Source organism: Bos indicus x Bos taurus, chromosome 23, assembly GCF_003369695.1.
Source record: "Bos indicus x Bos taurus breed Angus x Brahman F1 hybrid chromosome 23, Bos_hybrid_MaternalHap_v2.0, whole genome shotgun sequence".
Classification (NCBI taxonomy): domain Eukaryota; kingdom Metazoa; phylum Chordata; class Mammalia; order Artiodactyla; family Bovidae; genus Bos; species Bos indicus x Bos taurus.
Window position 1 is genome coordinate 48648456 of NC_040098.1, and position 19647 is coordinate 48668102.

A 19647-nucleotide genomic window follows, 5' to 3' on the forward strand; every position below is an offset into this window, starting at 1 on the left:
GCCAACAGTGTCTCTAACCATCCCCAAAGGGCCCCAGATGCTTGATCTTGAAATCAGAAGAAATCTCATTTTTTATTATGAGCTCCTAAAAAAAAAATAAATACGGGAGGTGAGATACAGGATGGAGGCCGGTCAACACTGCAAAGAGCGGGCTTGACCCTGGAGAGTTCTCTGACCCAAAATCATCATTCACAAGCATCTTCAGCAAATTCCATTTTTAAGGATGTTCCAAGCATATACAATAAAGCATGAACTGAAATGGCATCAATGAAAGATGGGATTTTCACTACACTTCCTCTATATTAGGATATTATTCTATTTCCTAGCATAGGCAACCGTTCAAAAAGAATAGCCCTGGATACACTATCTTGATTGTGGTGATGGTTTCAGAGGCACTCATATAAGTCAAAGTTTATCGTATCATATACTTTAAATAAGCAGCCTACTGTATGTCAATGATACCGTAAGAAAGCCGTTGGAAAAAATTAATAAAAGATATACATATGGAACACTCCTAGAACCTCTGAGCATTATAAAGTCTGGGGTTTCTCTGCTACATTCTAGAGAATGAAAAGGCTGTAGTGATCAGGGTCCAGCCAGGGAAAGAGAAACCCTAGCAAGTGTTTACAACGGAAGGAATTGAATGCAGGGGACTGCTGGCATCACAGTGGGAGAGGCAAGCAAGTCATGGTGAGACAACCCACAGACAAGCAACAGCCCGAAGCCACGGCTGCCTTCAGGAGAAGAAAGAGGGCCTGGGGCCACCCGTGGAAGTCGGCACCAGGCGGCCCTTCCAGAGAGGGCCGAAGCCGCTGGAAAGGAAGCTGCCTGCGGTCCCGCCGCTGCTCTACAGGGAGACCCGGGAAAGGTCAAGAGAGGCTATTAGGGCAGAGAAATGGCACAAGGATGTTTCATGGGGGAAAGGGGTTACAGAGCAAAAGTCAGCTCAAAAAACTCTAGAAAGCATGTTAGCAGACTTCCCTACTGCTGGGCTTGTCAAGGCTTTAGCATGCTCCCAGACACGGGATCTCCAAGAGAAAAATGTAACGCTAAGTGCTTCCACGCTCTTCCTCTGCAGAGCATTTGGGAGACGTGTCCCACGAAATGCTATTAGGAAAACGCTGATCCAGCCCAATATTCACATTTACAGACAAAGAAAGACGTTGAGATTTGGCTAAGTGGCTTGAACAGGCTAAAAAGGGATAACACAAAGACAGGAGGCTTAAGCTTCTGGAATCTTAATCAAGAGCTCTTTCTTCAACTCTGCACTGAAGAGGCCTTAAAGCACTTTCTAGCACCCTCAAGAAAACCAGCTGCTTAGCCACTCTGGTGAGCGAGGTGTCATTCTGGTGGTAGAAGCTATGAGGCTCCATGAAGAGGTGTATACAGCGTGCTGTTGATGACAACCGAAGGCATCAGCACCACAGAAAAAGAACAAGGTGTAAAAGAGGAAGTAAAGGCAGTGGGGTGGCCAGATGTATTCATGGGAGGAAGAGGAAAGAGAAAGAGGAGGAGGGAGGGGGACCAAGCTCCACAGGGTACCACTCGCACGCTTGAGCCGTCCGGGCTTCCGCCTCTAACAGTGACGACACGTAGGTGCGTGTACGACAAACAGCCTTAAGCCAGCAGATACACAAGCAAGGTGCAAGATTGGTGAGAGCGGTTCCCAAAGCTGGTATGAGGGCATTCTGCCCTAGAGACCCCAGCAAAATGCAGAGGCCTGTTCCACAGCCCTTAGGAGAAATGCAACTCTCCCAATAGCTTCAGTTGAAGACACCCGAGTCCTCCTCACCTTACCCTCCATAAGCCTTTTGGCTCAGACTTCTGTCCCAGATGATGCTGGTGGCACAGTGCATGAGAATCCACCTGCCAATGCAGAGGGCGTGGGTTTAATCTCTGGTCCGGGAAAATGCCACGTGCCAAGGAGCAACCAAGCCCGTGTGCCCAACTACTGAAGCCTGCACACTCTAGAACCCACATGCCATGGCTACTGAAGCCCCTGGACCTAAAGCCATGCTCCACAGTGAGAGAAGCCACCCCGTGAGGAGCCCGGGCACCACAATGAACAGTGCCTGCTCCCTGCAACCAGAGAAAGCCACGTGCAACAGCAAAGACCCAACACAGCCAACAGAAATTAAAGTTTAACAGAGGAAAAGATTTCTCTCCCACCAGAGAGTGTGAAACCACCATGAACACTAAGCCAGGTGATACGGAAGCAAGCTGAAGTCCTCAAATGTACTGACACAGCCCTGGTGCCAAGCTCCTCTTTTTGAGGTTTCATCTCCACAGGGATGTGTCAGGCGATAAAGGGAGTTGTGTAGCTAGAATTAAGAAAATACCCCAATCACACAGATAGCTGACTCAAGGAGAACTGGGGGGAATTCGTGAAGGGTATCACCTTACGATATTTACAAAGAGATGCTCACAGATCCCCAACCTACCTCAGACGAATCGCCAGCTATTTGTTCAACAGCACTCTTGAGGGTTACCATGCTACTTGACTACTGCCTTTTCTCATTATTTACCATTAATCGGTATAGCCTTTTCTCACGGAAAACAGTTCAAAGCAAATGAGCCTAATCTACTAAGACCACCAGTTTATGGAGTCTCTGTTAATTTAATTTTAATCTGATCTAAACAGTCTCTCCTGAGGAAACCTTTTCAAGTTCCCGGATCCTGCCACCAAGGGAGTAAAAGGTATTTTTGTTGAGTTTCTCGATCCAAAACTCACACGAAGTTTTAACAATATTTTTTTCTTCCTTTCTGAAAACTTGAACCCCTCTCCCCAGTAACATCCCCCACCCCCCGAATTTTAATAATTTACAAGCACAGAATTCCTGATTCTTATCCATTCCTCAGGCTGCTTTCTTTTACTCCCCCAGTCCCGCCGAGCACGGATCAAACAGGGCACAAGCCAGGGAGAAATTTAATCGCTCGTATCTCTGCCTGAGGGATTGTCTAGGTACTATGGTGACAGACACCTCACTGAAAGCATGTGGAGGAAAAAAGACTTTAAACTCCTAGACTTATATAAAAAAAAAAGAGAGAGGTTTCTAATGGAATTGCTGTCAACGCACAGAAACACAAAATAAGGCCGGCAAAGTCAATCAAAACTACTCATATACTGATGGGGTAAAGCTCCAAACAATATTGTTCGAAGGTATTTTGTTTCTCTTCCCCCAAACTCTGCCTAAGTTGAATTTTTGGGTTTTTATTGATTTGCTTTTCCAGCTAAATGTACAGTTTCTCCACAGATTTTTAGGTGGAACTACTCCATATGATACCATAACCATGGACACATGTCATTAAACATTCATCCAAACCCAGAGAATGCAGAAGACCAATGGTGAGCAATAATGCAAACTATGGACCCTGCGTGATACTGTGTCCACGCAGGGTCATTGACTGGAAGCTGTGTACCAGTCTGGTGGGGAATGGTGGTCCTGGGAGGGGGTGTACGCATGAGGAGGTATGGGCATATGTAGGAAATCCGAGCTTTTCTCTCAGTTTTACTATAGACAGACTGTTCTAAAAAGTATTTTTACTGTGCAGGTTCTCTGCTACTTTGTTCTGATAGAGGTGTGTTCAATAACATCTGGGGGGAAGTGAGACTTTTAGTCCTTCATTGCGTAGTTTTCAAAGCTCTGTCTTTAGGGTATGTCAATTCGTAGATTGAAAGGGGACGTGGGGAGAAAGTAAGTGGTCTCAGAGATCAAGGTTGATTATAAAAGTCTCCCAGCCACATCACCATAGAAAATAACCCAGACGAGGCAGTGGTTAGTTCCTGCTCTCCCGATACGCGAGTCAGAATTTTCTGCCAGCCCGTGTTCGTGAACAGGAAGCCAACAAGACTGTAAACACAGGAACCCCCACCAACAGACACAGATGTGGAGGGCTGGAAGTTCCACCCTGGACAAGGTGAAAAGGCTAAGGGGCAGGGGAGTCGTAATAAAGCTGTCGGCTGGTTTCAAAGTTCGGCGGAGAGAGGGGCTCCTGGGCTGTGCCGCCTGCCTGCTGAGAAGTCAGCCCGCTCCTCCCCCCTCGGACCGCTCAGATGATGAGAAAACAATCTGAACATAAAGTCAGCACGACGGAGCAAGGACGTCTGAAGCGTGGGACAATCCCCGACCTATCTGGCAGGATCAGAAACCAAGGGCGTGTGCCCATGAACCCAAGGGCCAGGAAGGCTCTCCCACTCGGAACTAGAACCTCATTCTGCAAAAATGCTTGCAGGGGAGTCTTCGGCCCAGTCATCTGGGACTGGGTTGGAGATAACTGGACCGTGGGGACCCATCCAGGAATTACCTGATGCAATTTAGATAGCATCTCTATTATGGACCTAGTCTGCTTAATAATGGACATGGGCAGGGCAGGAAGAGAATCAGAGCCTGTGAACATCAGTAGAACAATGCTGCTCAGGGCAACGTGGTTTTCAGCTCATTTTTGGAGAAGAAAACAATTCTTTAAGGTCAACGGTCCTTCGGCATACCAAAGAAGAGGATATTTATAGAGATGCTTAGTTTTTGTTTTTCTTTTCTAAAAGCAGAGTTCTAGGAGAGAATGCTATCCACTAAAAGAAAATCCACAAAATTCCAGATCTGGGCTCCCCACCTCTTGCCCTGGGCTGCAGTCTTGCATGCTTTTAATTTCTCCTGAATTATCCACTCACGTCTGACCAACAACTCTATGGCCCTATTTCTCAGATGCTTTAGGCTCTCAGTGGTTCTGTTGGTCGTTCCTCAGCTTGAGACGCACCAGCAGTGAGGAGGAAGTGGGCCCAAGTACCTCTCACAAGTGTAACTACAAACAGAAGAGATGACATGAACCTTCCACGCTGTAAATTCTAGGACCTATGGACGACACAAATGGATCATCCCTAGCTGCCAATGGATAAAGGAAACCCAGCTTAAAAAAACACGTTGTCCACTGCTGGGCATGTTCCTCCAGAAAAGCAATGTCATGGAAGATAGCTCCGTGTCTCCAGCCAGCTCCAGGGTCTAGCTTCATAAGGAGGCTGAAATTCTACTTATTGACAGTGGGAAAAAATAATTGCAGAGCACAACATTTTCAAAACACTAGTAAGTGGAGCCAAAAAGTCCAATCAACTTCAGCAGACTACAATGTCTTATTTCTAAAGCTTGGAGGGGGTACTAAATTAGGAGTTTGGGATTAACATATATATGCTGCTGCTGCTATGTCGCTTCAGTCGTATCCGACTCTGTGCAACCCCAGAGACAGCGGCCCACCAGGCTCCCCCGTCCATGGGATTCTCCAGGCAAGAACACTAGAGTGGGTTGCCATTTCCTTCTCCAATGCATGAAAGTGAAAAGTGAAAGTGAAGTCACTCAGTCGTGTCCGACTCTTCGCGACCCCATGGACTGCAGCCAACCAGGCTCCTCCGTCCATGGGATTTTCCAGGCAAGAGTACTAGAGTGGGGTGCCACTGCCTTCTCTGATACATACGCTACTATATATGAAATGGATAACCAATAAGGACCTACTGTATAGCACAGGAACATACTCGATATCTGGTAATAGCATGTTAGGGAAAAGAATCCAAAAAAGATACATGATACATATATATATGGATAACGGAATCATTTTGCTCTACAACTGAAACTAACACATCTCTGTAAATCAACTATAATGAAAAAATTTTAAATAAATAACACAAAAATTAAAACTAAAAACCATTAAAAAACAGATATTACTGCAGTTTCAAGAATTTCTGGCATGCACTAAGACTGTAGAGGTTGATATATCCCCGGTTCTTTAACTAGCTTTCATGAAAACAAGCCTGGCTTTCCTTCGCCTTAACACAAGTGTCACCACTATCCTAAATAGCTGGTAGGACTAGGGGCATTTTCTGGTCCCAAGTTTCCAGAGGACAAAAGGTGGAAGAGAGGGGAGCCAGAAGGTAAGAATATTATGAGAAAACGTGCTTACATAAAAGCAACTCGGCTGTCACGACAAAAACAGAAATGAAGACAGCAGTACACACCAGCTCTTTGTGGGGAAAACAGAGGGGAGGAGAAGATGCCAGCCGCCCCCTACACCAGCCCCTGGGTGACACCATGTGGCCAGGACAGCTATGTCATCTGCCTGGGACAGGCTGGGTAGAGTGATGGTCAGCATGGGGGGGGAGGGGGAGGAAGGTTAATGTGTAACAGCTGTGTATACGCATGGGCCTCTCAAGGGCTCAGATCGTAGCAAGTGTCTACACTGGTTTCTACTCCTTTTACTCATACTTACGGAAGCTTGGACTACTCTGGAACACGATGATCTGATTAAAATATCGCCCACTTGTCTTCCCACTGCTGGAGGCATCAAAGGCGATGTCACAAATTTAGACAAGAGGAAAGACTGAAAAACTAGAATAAGGCTCAAATGGAAAAATTAAAAGTGCAATGTCTTCATATTAAGAAAAACAGAGCCTCCCATGGAATAATCCATTGTTAAACACAGGATGGTAAACAGGAGAGGGAAAAGTACCCAAAGCTGACTGGACCCAAGAAATGGTACTCGCCTCACTTTCCTAACTCAGCTTCATAAACAGACGGGAGAGAGGCAAAGACCAGAGCGACTGGTCATCTGAGACTCTCTGATATCCAGTATTCACCCTCTCACTCCCATATCTAAGCAAACGTGTGAAACTCAACATTCAAAGTAGCCAAACTCTGAAGGTACGGGGCTGAAGCAATTACACGCTGAAGAAAGTGCTGAACTGTGGGGATTTTTTCACTGACACAGATGTTTATATCACTAGGGATCCTTCCTCTATGCGAATCAAAGTTAAGTTCTCAACAGAGGAACTAAGAATGACTCAACACATCTAAAAAGGATTTATACCCATTCTTAGAAGGACATTCAGAGGAAGCACCATCTGAGAGCTAAACAATGGTATCTGCTTGCCCTTTGATCCAAGTTTAAGAACATTTTGTACAACTTGGTTGAAATACCACTGAATTTCACATTTAGTATTTGAAATCTCTTTAGGGGACCATCCACTGCTTTTCTGAGCCACACTCCTGCAATCAAGTTCTTCAAACTATTTTTGCTGTGAATAGCTTGCAGGCATGGATTTATTTTCTCCTAACAAAAATCTTCCTAAACACAGGCAGCTTAAATGAAAAATAGGCCCACTGATCATATAAGAAAAAGACACTACAGTGTATCTGGTTACAAATCCAAGGAAAGAGTACTCCATTTTTCTTCTAATTTATGTTTCCCAAGAGTAATTTTGTTCAGAAGATTGCCAGTATTTTTAGTACAATAAGTTTCTTGTTACTGGTAGGAACACATGCTGATTCCTTTTTCTGACCATAATTTGAGTGGGTTTTTTTTTTGTTTTTTTTTTTTTTTCATTTTATCCTAGCATCTGCGGGCTTCCCTGGTGGCTCAACTGGTCAAGAATCTGCCTTCTATTCGGGAGACCTGGGTTCAATCCCTGGGTTGGAAGATCCCCTACAGAAGGGAAAGGCTACCCACTCCAGTATTCTGGCCTGGAGAACTCCATGGACTGTATGGTCCATGGGGTCGCAAAAAGTTGGACACCACTGAGTGACTTTCACCAGCATCTGTAGATCAATACCTCATTAATTTAAAATAAAGTCTGACATGCAGAGATTTAACTAAAACTTTGCACTACTCTCAAACGTAATGCCTATTATGAATTAATATACACACAGGTAACTAATAGAAAGGTGTTTAATAAAGCCTGAAAATATGCATCAGATATCATGAATCTCAGACGCTGAGATTACCTGTCTTCACTTACCTCAAATGTTTTACTTAATAAAAATCATGTAGGTTCTTGTTGTTCACCTGAAACCACCACAACATTGTTAATCAGCTATACCCCAATACAAAAAGTTTAAAAAAAAATCAAGTAGGGATTTTCCTGCTGGTCCAGTGGTTAAGAATCCACCTGTCAACGCAGGGAACACGGGTTCGATCCCTCATCTGCGAGGATGCCGCATGCCTCAGGGCCACTAAGCCCGCCCGCCTGTGCTTTGCAACAAGCAACAGCGACCACTGCAATCAGAGGCCCCTGCACCAAAGAGACGCCCCCACTCACCGCAACTAGGCAAAGCCCATGTGAGGCAATGAAGACCCAGCTCAGCCCAGATAAATACGTTCAAGTTCATAAAAATCAGTATGCCACTTGTAAATGAGCTAAATGAAATCAGATATCCCCTAAGCAGATTCGTGAAATACGAATTTTACATGAATATGCCTACTTTCACTCCCTCTTGATTAAGCACCTTCAGTATGCTCAGCTTTGTGTTAGGAACTTCGGTTACAACAGTGGATAAGCCTGGCTGCTTTCTGAGGCTGACATCCTAGAGTGGTGACAAACAAAATGAGTAAGCAAATTTTAAAAGAAAAAAAAACAGCACTCCCTGTGATAAGTGAAACCAAGGAAATCAACAGGGTACGGTGACCGTAAACAAGTGAGGGAAGGTGGGGGCCGCAGCAGTTCCTACCAAGTGGTTAGAGGAGGTTTCTTCTCAAAGGTGAGCTTTAAGCTAAGACCCGAGACAGTTCAGGATACTTCTCCAAGATCACCACATTGGCAGGCTTGCTTCTCAGGCTGCCAAGACATTTTCAGCGCTAGGAAACAAGCAGGAAAAGGCACCCATGGCCGGGATTGAATGCAGGTTAACGAGCACTCAGCTTGCCTGGCGGGCACTCTGCACACCAGCCGGTTAGAACGAAAGAAGTTATACATCAACAGACTGCTCACCCAGAGAGTGTAAAGCCATCAACACAGACAGCAGCCAGATGACCAGCCTTGGGGACACGCAAAAGAAATGTATCCTGTTGATTCATGCTTCCTGATGATGCGTCTCTGACTGACAAGGCTCCAGGCCTTTTCAATGTATTTCATGAGTAAGTTACTCCTCTGTCCCAAGAGGATGTTTACAACGATGTAACACATTCCCTTAGACCTACAGTTTTTAATTTGTAACTTTCAGTTTGTAACTTACCTAACTCAGTAGGTATATAAGAACACTTTAAAATCCATCCTGCCACCTTCTGTAGGGTTCTTTTAGTCATGTAATACAGTAACTTAACACGCCGTTGACAGGGAGGAAGAAATCTGTGGATTGTCTCAACACCCTTAGAGAATCCACATTGCGAAACAATTACTGAGCTTCCCAGGTGGCGCTAGTGGTAAAGAACCCACCTGCCAACTCAGGAATCATAAGAGCCACAGGTTCCATCCCTGGGTCAGGAAGATCCCCTGAAGGAGGGCACGGCAACCCACTCCAATATTCTTGCCTGGAGAATCCCCATGGACAGAGGAACCCAGTGGGCTACAGCCCATAGGGTCGCAAAGAGTTGGACACAACTGAAGCGACTTAGCACAGCACAAGCAATTACTTCTTTCAAATGTACTGTCCTAATGGTCAAAGCTATGATAATCAGATTTCATCACATTTTTAGCCTCTCATAATAAAATCCTCCTTTCCTACTGCTAAATGGATTAATATTAAATAGCATTGCTTGAGTGGCAGGTGGCATGGCTTCTGACTTGGATTCAACTTACCTGGAAAGGTTTTCTCCTCTACCCATGTGGAGTCCAGAACCGGATCTACAGATAGCTATAACTTGCAATCACAAAGTCTAAGAAGGGCTTGGGGCAGAATTCCCTACCTAGGAGTCTCTTTTGTTTTGTAACAGCTGGTCCCTGGCCTGAAATGACACTATTATTGAGTTCTTTTAGAATTTTTCAGTGCTATTTTTTGAATCTTTAAAAATCTTTCTGAAAAATCCCTAGGGAGATACTATGTTAAACGGTTGCTTTCGCAGGATTAGAGTTGACAAACAGCTTCAAGCTTCAGAAGCCACGTGTACCTGTAGACCTGGAAAGCTCAGAAAAGCAAGGAGAGAGAACTTGGAGGTCACTAAACAGTGAATGTCAAACTTTACAAACTTGCCTCAGGCCAACGTACAATTTCAAATACCAGTGGTTCTCAGACATTGGAATCACCCGAGGATCTTTAAAAAACGCTGATACCCAGCTTTCAGCCACACATTGATTTAACTGATGGGGGTACCACCTGGACATCTAGGCCTAAAAGCCCTCCAGGTGACTCGTGCACAGCAATGTTTGGGAGCCACTGACATAAAGAAGCATTGCTGTTAACTGCTTTCTGGAGTGATCTGATTGCCTTCAGATACCAGGTGGTATCTCCCATGCCAGGGCTTCTGGACCGTGGCCACTAAGATTCTGACTTAACTGCTCTGGGGAGCAGCCCAGCATCACGTGTGCCAGATCGAGAACCACGACCTTAAGCCTAAGAACTGTTTTCTGGAAAGTGTGATACAACTGTCTCTGAAGAAGTCACAAGTGCTATTCTTCCCACTTTGTTCAAGTCAGGGATTACCCCCAAAAGGCAATGAAACATTTCTCCAAGGGAAGAAATTTAGGGGATTAGAGGGGGGGTAATGAGGACGAGGGCAGGGGATGGAATTTACTAAGACAGAAGCAGCAGGGATGTTAGAATAAGGAACAGCACTGGTGCCTCCCCGGTGCCCCAGCTTGACTGACTGGCTTGAGAATTTCCTTAGAATACTTCTTGGAGGTGGCTCCACCTTGGCTTTGATCCCAATAAATTGTGAAAACTCCTGTCCAATCAGAACCCGTGGCGCTGCAAGGAGCCAGACAGGCAGGCCTGGAGCCTCCAGTCCCTGTGAGATTCTGCGTCAGGAGTTTCCCAGGAGGATGCCTGCACCCCTCGGACGTCTGCGGTCTTGCTCCATACCCTCGGAACCCCGCCCCTCCGCCCCAGTCCTTTCTTCCCCCAAAGCTCAGCGGAGTTGATTCTCTCCTTGACAGACTTATAAAGGACTCGCTTAAGGGTTTTGACATGGGGATTGTCCTTAAAAGACGGACGTCTCCGACGTGGCTTGGAGACGCGGGTGCTGCTCTGGCAATGCCTGCAAACCCACTTCGGGGCCTGGGCAGAGCCGCGCGTCTCGCCCCGGAAGGGAAGTCCGCGGAGACCCACCCCACCGCGCGGCTGCGCCCGCTCCGGTCGTGGCTCCTGCGCCCCACTTCTCCCTGGCTAGAGCGCGGCCCCTACATCGCTGCGTCTACGCTGAGTCAGTTTATGAATGAAGAGGAGCACAGATCGGAGGCACAGATTCTGGGAAAAGTCCTCCTCACGCCGTTCTCATTTACAGATGCGAAGACGCGAGGGGGAAAAGCTCTGACTCGGTCCGGGTTTGCCACAGAACATTTGCGGCTGAGCCCGATTTAGCCGCCCTTGAATTTCCATTCTGTTGCCTGGCAACCGGTTCAGACCAGCTCCCGGCCCAACCCCTGCCCCCAACCCGCACCCTTTCTCTGCCCGTGCAGCTTGGGCCGAGCTGATCAGGAGTTCAGCCTTTGGGGGCTCGGGCCAAAGACATGTGAGCGAGGGTACTAGGGGAGCGACCCCAAGCCCGCGCGAGCCCAGCCTGGCCGGGGCTGGCGAGCCTCCCGCGGTCCTTTCGGGACTTCCTTGTGCATCCCTCTCCCCCCAGATCGGTGGACACTACTTAACCACAGTCGTCAACTTTCCTTAAGTTCTCAGCTGCTCCGGGATTCTCTGAGATCCCGATGGGAGAACAGGCACTCTCAGAGTTGAGGACGCCGAACAAAACAGGAGGGGGAAAGTGTTGAAGCGCCTTCTCCGTCCCAGCTGGCCCCACTCGGGCCGGACTTTTTTGTCACAGTCGAGTTAACGGGGCCCGAGCCGGGCACCAATTGGGAAAAGCGCGGACTGTGCTCGGGCGGCTCGCGGAGACGCGCCAGCCAGCGCCGCATTCGCGGCCCAGTGCCCCAGCCGCCCCTGCGCCGCGGCGAGCAGCCCGGGGCTGGGAACTCACGTGCCGTCCCCTCTCCCGCCCCCGGGCCGCGCAGGTGGTGCGAGGGCAGCTGGCGGGTCCGCGCTTCCCCGCCGGGGCCCCCAGCGCCAGGGGCTCCTCCACCCTCTCACGCCCCGCGCCCAGGAGACTGGAGAGGGGAGGATGTTCTGGTCTTTACGCTACCCACCCACTCACCCCGCCCCCGATACTTACCCAGGTTCACAAAGCTCATGACCATATCGGCGTCGTTGAGGAAGGCGCTGTCCTGCGCGCTCGTTAGTGGGGACGCGCCGCCGCCAGGCCCGGTGGCCAGGAGGCTCCCGCTGCCGAGGGGGTGCGCGGCGCCCGGCGATGGGGACCGGGGCTGGGACGCGTCGGCCCCTCCGCGCTGCCCGGGCTGCCGCCTCTCCTCGTCCGAAGCCCCGTCCTCCTCGTCGTCGGCGGACAGGGCGTTGTACAGGTCCAGCATGAAGAGGGGCGCAGACTTCAGCCGTCCGGGCGGGGGCTCCCCGCGAGCTGGCTGCTGCTGCTGCTGCGGGAATACCGGGGGCTGCGGGAGGCCGTGCAGGGGCCGCGGCCGGTGCGGGAGCCCCAGCACCGACAGGATCTCTTTCTGCATCTCCCGCTTCTCGTGCGTCTTGAGCCGCCGGTACAGGAAGCCCGAGGAGGAGGTCTGCGGCGGGGGTGGCCGCTCCGCGTGGCCCGGGCTCCCGCCGTCCCCCAGCAACGCCCCCCCGGCTGCGGCGGCGGCGGGCAGGGGCGGGGGCCCGCAGAAGCTGCACAACAGCCCCCACCACCAGCACAGCCACTGCGCCGTCCGCCCCAGCATCCCCGCCGGGCCGGGCGGGCCCCGCGGGCCCCGCGAGGCGTGGAGCGGCGGAGCGAGGCCGGAGCGCGGCCGCGGTGGCCCTTGGCGTGAACAGCTCCCCCCGCCACCTCTCGGCGGGCTCGCTTCCCCTTCCCGGCCTCAGTCCTTATCTCTCATGGTTTTCTGGGGCGCCCCCAGTTGCCCGGACTGGAAGGGAGGCGGAGGGGGCGCGATCCCCTCCGCAGAACCACTGGAGGGGCAAGGGGAAACCCCGCACTCCCGCGGAGGTCTCCGGAGGCGCAAGGTCCAGGCCAGGTGCGTCCGAGTCCGGGCCGCGCTGCGGCGGGCGTCCTCGCCCCTGGGCGAGTCAGGGGGCAGTTACTTTAGGGTTCAGCTGCCGGCGCACAGCCCTCCCGGGGCGGCTCACCAGCGTCGGGGGATGCCCGGCATCGCCCCCGCGCACGCCTGCGCCTTGCTCGCGCGGCCGCCGTGAAGTGCCCCCGCCGGAGGGCCCCGGCCGTGGCGACAAGGCGTCCCAAGGTGCCAACCCTCTCGGCAAGGCTTGAACTTCCTTCTCTCTCACAAACTCCGCGCCCCTCGGTCTCCGGATCGCTCTCGAGATCTTGGCGCGCTGCTCCCCTGCCCGAGCGCAGGCGGTGAGGATCCTGCTCTCCGTTCCGTGCTGACTCGGCTGCCCCCACCCCGGCCTAACCCCGGTTCGCAGAAGGGATGGGAGGGACGCGGGCCGGGGCGCGGAGCGGCGGCGGCGGTGGCGCCGGAGTTCGCAGGCTACCGCCTCTCGGAGACGCGCTGCCCGCAGCGGCCAACGTGGGCTTTCTGGTGCGCCTCTCGCCCAGGTACCGCACTCCAGCCCCCGGGACGCCCCGCCCCCCTGGAGATGGACAGGCCGGCCGCCAATGGGGAGGCGCGCCTCGTCGGTATTTAAATGGACCCGCCCCCTTCTTGCACCCTCCCTCTCCCGGGAGGCGGCGCCTCCGCCGAGCGTAGGTTTCAAGTATAGAGAATTCTCGCAGGCGTCCCAGGAGCAGCGACTCAGAAAGGCAACCAGATCATCGGTAGGGAGAACGATCTGATCAGAGCCCAATGGAAACCTTGCTCTTTTACGATTCCATAAAAGGCCTAAACTGATGTTTTTAACTAAATAAAAGTAAAGTCAGCTGTTAAATCAGTGTCACCTGACTCAGCTGAGGAAGAATAGAAAAATGATGCTTTTCCCATTCCTTCCTTATTTTCTCTAATTGATGTAATGTAGTCATTTAACAGTCACGTGGCTTCTCCAAGACAGCTGCTGGGACTTGGGGCACAGCTGCGGAGAAGCTGCTCCCAAAAGCCACAAAGAGGGTCACGTATAAGCCAAACCCTTCGTCCAGAGGGCTTGGGCCGAAGTATTTTTATTTATTTCTTTATTTGGGCTTCGGCTTTGCTTCTTAGGGGCTTCCCTAGTGGCTCGGTGACGAATCTGCCTGCAGTGCCGGAGACCCAGGTTGGACCCCTGGGTTGAGAAGATCCCCTGGAGCAGGGGATGGCAACCCACTCCAGTACTCTTGCTTGGAGAATCCCATGAACCAAGGAGCCTAGCAGGCCACAGTCCATGGGACCAAAAGACTAGGAAGCAAATTAGCGACTTAGTACTGGCACTTCACTTCTTAAGCTAGCCCCCAGAAGAAAGCCGGTGTATTCAGATCCTGTAATAGAAAAACGCACCCCCACCGCCATCTTCTTGGAAAGGTTTCAGTGCTTCTCCAGTTTGTCTGTTAAGGTTGCACCTTAATGTATTGAAATGCACTCTAGTTCACATGAAGCAAGATCAGTAAAACTTGAGGTAGTACAGGTAATTTCAATAACTGTAGGGGCTTGGCATATTCCCATTATAGACAGGGCCCTGAAACTCTGGTTGCTGGGAACATTAGACAAGATCAAGCACATAAAACACGTTATAATTTTATGGCAGGCTCACTTCTCAGTTAAAGACACTGCCCCTCCATCCAAACACCACCCCCACCATCTGCCATCCAGGAAGCAAATTCATTTGCTCTTCCCATCCAAAAATGCCAGTTATTGCTGCATCTTAGAAGGAAGTTCTTGTAAAACATTTTAATCTTTTATCTACCTGGTTGAAAACATGTGCCTTAGAAATCAATACTGACCTGGCTGCCTTGGTTCACAGAGTCCAAGGCATTTGGGAGCCAGACCAACCAAATACATAGAGCCTTATAGGATCTGTGATCTTAAGGGACCATGAGGTTTCTGCTGATTCAAGCCTTATAAGCATTTTTACTTTGTTTCATAGAATCTGTTTTGAATGGGTAAATGTTTTTACCTCCCATCACCCCACCACTCACTGGATTGCTCTTATCTGTTGTCCTGTTTCAGCCCAGACACACTAGTCTTTAGGACAGACTTTGGTTTTACAAATGTCCTATAGCCATTGCTCTCAGGCAAGACAACATCAGCCACACTGACAGCCAATCTCTAACCATCTGCAGGTGTTGTTTTCACCTGAAAAGAGGAACACATCACTCCCTTGGTCCGGGATTCCAGGCCCCTTAGAATTCAAGAGCCTCCATCTCCCTCTTTCTTCTGCTGGGACCTGTCAGCAGCGTGAAGTCGTTGCAGTGCAAAATATTGCAGCCCCCAAGAGCTCTGATCAGAAGATCCGAAGTCTAAGCAAGTATATGTGGGCTTCCTCCTTTCTCGAACCCAGTCACGCCTTCTTAAGACTTCTAGTGAGACACGAGAAGAGTGAAGCAGCTCCAGCCTGTCAGGGCAGTGGGGAAAGCCCTGGAAAACCAAAGAACCCTGAGCATAGGGCACTTTGGGAGGCCTGTGCCCTTCAACACACAAAAGCAGACCATGACCCGTCTATTGTACACGCACCTTTTACATGAGCCAGAGGAGAACTCACGCAAGCTCACCACTGTCTCCTTTTCTCAGATACTTGGTAAGAGATAGGTGGATCTGTGTGACCTGGGTCTAAAACAGCCCTTAGTGATTTGTAATCAACATCTGTGCAGCAACCCTGACTCAGTTCTGCCATGGGCTCCACCAAGAAGTACTCTCAGGTCCTGTTGTGAGATGCTAGAAAAAAGGGGGTGCCTCCCAATGACAAACACAAGAGCACACGACTCTCTTAAGAGCCAGAGGGGAAACATATGACGTGAGATATGACAATGGTCATAAAGACGGTGACATTTGACCGAGGACCACAGGAGAGGATGCGCTCTCCTCACATCTCCACCGCCCCCTACACGTGCATATGTGTGTCAGAAAACACTCAAACATGGCCTTGGATCCGTTAGGGGAAAGAGGTATGAAGAGATATGATTCTGAAATTTTCATACAGTCAAAATTGGGACCACTGCTTCTTCAAGCCAATCTCAACTCCAGGTGGATAAGGGACGCCAAACCACCACCTCACTCCCTCCCTGCTAATCTGACCCCTGTCCATCACCCACTCCAACCCTCCTCCAGAAGTCCCAGGACTAGTGGCTGGGCAAAGTCCTGATGTGATTCAGGAGGGATGGAGGAAGGGCCAGGAACGGGTCTGCCTCTCAGGGTCGGCTGGGCTGTGTGATGGAGGGAAATCAGAGGGAGCTTCGCCCCCTGCAGGACACCAGAGTATCACCGCCCCTCTGCTCTGTGGGCCTGGCCCGGCTTCATCAAGTTCTCTGCAATTCTCCAGAACATCTGGGTGGAAAGACAAGGAATTCGGTCAAGAAGCCGGATGTGGAAGCCAATCCATATCAAACATCTGGCGGCTTGGCTGACATTTCATGCAGATGGCCTTCCGTTTTCTGGAGGAGGTTGCCAGTCCCAGCCCTGCCCACAAAATAGGGGACTGAGGAACCCCTGCCGAAAAGCGAAGGATTGCCCTGTGCCTTTGGTGACACGGGGGTAGGATGGGAATCCTGTACCCAGGGGTCTGTCAGGGCACAGGGTAGGTCACAGGACAGAGTGTTTATGAGACCAGTTACCCATGTTCCTTTCATGTTATGAGGATTTCCAGTTTACATTTATGACACACGTGACCAAATAATTTCTATTTTAAAAAGATGCTGCTATTAATTTGGTACATCAAATATTCTATACTCTATGCTTTCCTTTGAATTATATTATTAGCAATAAACTGCAGTTGCAGTCTTTGATTTGTGTACTAAATCATACTGGGCCCCTCTCAACTGACTTTCTTTTGCAAGATGTAAGTAGCTGCTTTTAGAATTAATCTAACATAGAAGCATTGTAAGCTACGCTGCTCTTGTGTTTAAAAGCCTGAGGTCTGGTCGCCTGGAATCCTTGGGCAGCTCCACTTAAAATACTACATTTTTATCTTCTACCTCCCTGTAAGGATTTGAGTATTTCTTAACTTGAATTTCTCAATATAATAATTTGCTCAGACTTTCAAAATGTCAATTTGGAGTTGCGTGAAAAGGAAATATGGTAAGTAAATGTTTGCAGAGTATGAGAAATGAGAATTTGAGAGTTAAATAAACATTGCTTCTGAAAGCTACACCTGTAAGGCAGCCTTCAAAATACAGGTCTCATCCAGAGGTCTGTGGCAACACTCGCATTCACTCACACTTTCCTTTTACTGTCAACTATTCAAAAATGCTGGGCATTCACACTTCAAAATATCATGTGAGCCATCATATTTTCCTACTCATGAAGGACATCTGGTGGCAAAGTGAAAAACTAATACATAAATCTGTTTCCAGAGAAATTTTCCACACTGTAACCCAAGCAGCAAACCTGTTACTTGTGTGTGTGTGCCTCAGACTTTTCTCACCAGCTCACATCTTTATCATCCAAGGATTTAGACGGGTTATGTTATATCAAGCCACAGAATCTTTAGAAACATCCATAAGATTCATTTTTGAAATGTTCATTGGTTAACTGACATGGGCAGACTAAACTTTAATTATTTTTATTTTAACTGAGTTAAACAATGCTTAACACAGTCCCATGACTAGCTCTACTATCCCTGGAGTCTGGTTCCAAGAAATCACCGAACATTAAGTCCCACTGGGCGGTGCCTGAGGTCTCTGAGCTCCACCCGTCTGTGGTTCCCTCTGGATGTGTCCCTTGGGTGTCAACCAGGAGGTCCCGTGAAAATATGACATGATTTAACTCCCAATCCTTTTCACTGGTAGAGCTGTAAGCAGTGGTGTGGGGGCGGGGGGCAGGGAAAACCACACTGTACTGGGTAAAATCAGGTTAAAATGAAAACCAAGGCCATCTTTGAAAGAGGACGAGGAAGTCTGAGATGTGTACCAATGGGAAAGCACATGTTGACACTAACTGGGGCTGTTGTTTAGTTGCTCCGTTGTGATCGACTGTTTGCAACCCCATGGACCGTAGCCCACCAGGCCCTTCTGTCCATGGGATTTCCCAGGCAAGAATACTGGAGTGGGTTGCCGTTTCCTTCTCCAGGGGATCTTCCCATCCCAGGGATCAAACCCACATCTCCTGCATTGGTAGGCAGATTCTTTACCACTGAGCCACACGGGAAACTTGATACTAATTACCCAGCCTGTATTCATTCATTCATTCATCTGACAAATATTTGAATGACATATATTGAACAGCCACATGTGCCAGGCTCTGTTCAAGGTTTGGGGACACCAAAGAGTCAGATTTTAGAAGGAGAAGATTGACAATAAACAGAATAACTAAGAAAATATATTCAGGTAGGCAGGCTATTGTCTCTGTGATTTCTTTTTTTCGCTCTCAGTATTCCACCTGTGAGTATGTTTCTGTACACTGCAGAGGGGACTTTGCAGACAGAATTAAGTTTGCTAAGCAGAAAGTAGGAAGAGTATCCTGTAGTAACCAGGTGAACCCAATGTAATCACAGGGGTCCTAAAAAGCAGAAGAGAGGGCTTCTTCCCTGGTGGTCCAGTGGTTAAGAATCCACCTTGCAATGCAGGGGACACCAGTTTGATCCCTGGTCCGGGAAGATTCCACAGAGCAATGAAGCCTGTGCGCCCCAATGACTGAAGCCCACACACTGCAGCTACTGAAGCCCAAGCACCTAGAACCCGTGCTCCACACAAGAGGAGCCACTGCAATGAGGAGCCCGCACGATACAGAGAAGAGCAGACCCCTCTTGCCACAACTAGAGACAGGCCTGAGTGCAGCAATGGAGGCCCAGCGCAGACTAAATAAATACTAAAATAGATACATAAATCTTTATTTATACAAAGAGCAGAAGAGGGAGGAAGATGAAATAGAGCAGCCTGCAAGGGACTGGCACCGCCTTGCTGGCTTCGAAGGTGAAAGAGCCAAGAGCCATGGGCTCACGCGCCTCTAGAAACGAGGGCAGGTCTCAGGCGACAGCAAGAACAAGAATCTAATTCTGGTTTCTGTCAGCAACCTGAATGATCCTGGGCACGGTTCTCACCCAGAGACTCCAGGAGGGAGCCCTGGGTAGCTGGGTCCTTGATGCCAGCCTTGGGGTTGGGCGGGGGGGTACCCCAGAGCAGAGGAACCAAGCCCACCAACGGCCCACCTACACAACTGTGAAGGTAATAAGTTTGTGCGGCTTTAAGCCACTGATGCTGTGGAATTTTCTCTCACGACAACAGGAAACTAGAAAGTATGTAGTACAGTGACAAGGGCTGTGGGAAAAACCAGACAAGGGAGAGGGCGTGGGGAGCGGGGACGGCGAGGAAAGGCTTCATCGAGAAGGGAACCCTTGAGTCTGGACCCAGCAGAGGAAAAGAGAATCAGCCTTGAGGCTATCTGGGTGAAGAGATTTCGGGGCAGTGGGGAAACGGGACGTGCAAAGGCCCTGAGGCAGGGGCATGCCTGTTGTGTCTGAGCAAGAACAAGGAGGCCAACAAGGCCAGCCCAGAGGAGAGAGGGGATGACAGTGTAAAACTGCGTCAGGTCCTCAGGGCTCAGTGGAGGCGCAGACATAGGGAACAGACTTACGGACACAGTGGGGGAAGGACAGGGTGGGA

The 19647-nt window shown here is 49.6% G+C and overlaps 1 protein-coding gene across 2 annotated transcripts in view; it reads right to left on the bottom strand.

Annotated features, from left to right (window-relative positions):
* Positions 1 to 13514, bottom strand: part of BMP6 (bone morphogenetic protein 6) — a 152446-nt gene extending 138932 nt beyond the window's left edge. For both annotated transcript variants that reach the window (XM_027525376.1, XM_027525375.1), the window contains exon 1: positions 12073 to 13514. In XM_027525376.1, the coding sequence (XP_027381177.1) occupies positions 12073 to 12688 (616 nt within the window). In that variant the 5' untranslated portion in view covers positions 12689 to 13514. The remainder of the gene's footprint in view (positions 1 to 12072) is intronic.
* Between the last annotated feature and the right edge of the window lie 6133 nt (positions 13515 to 19647).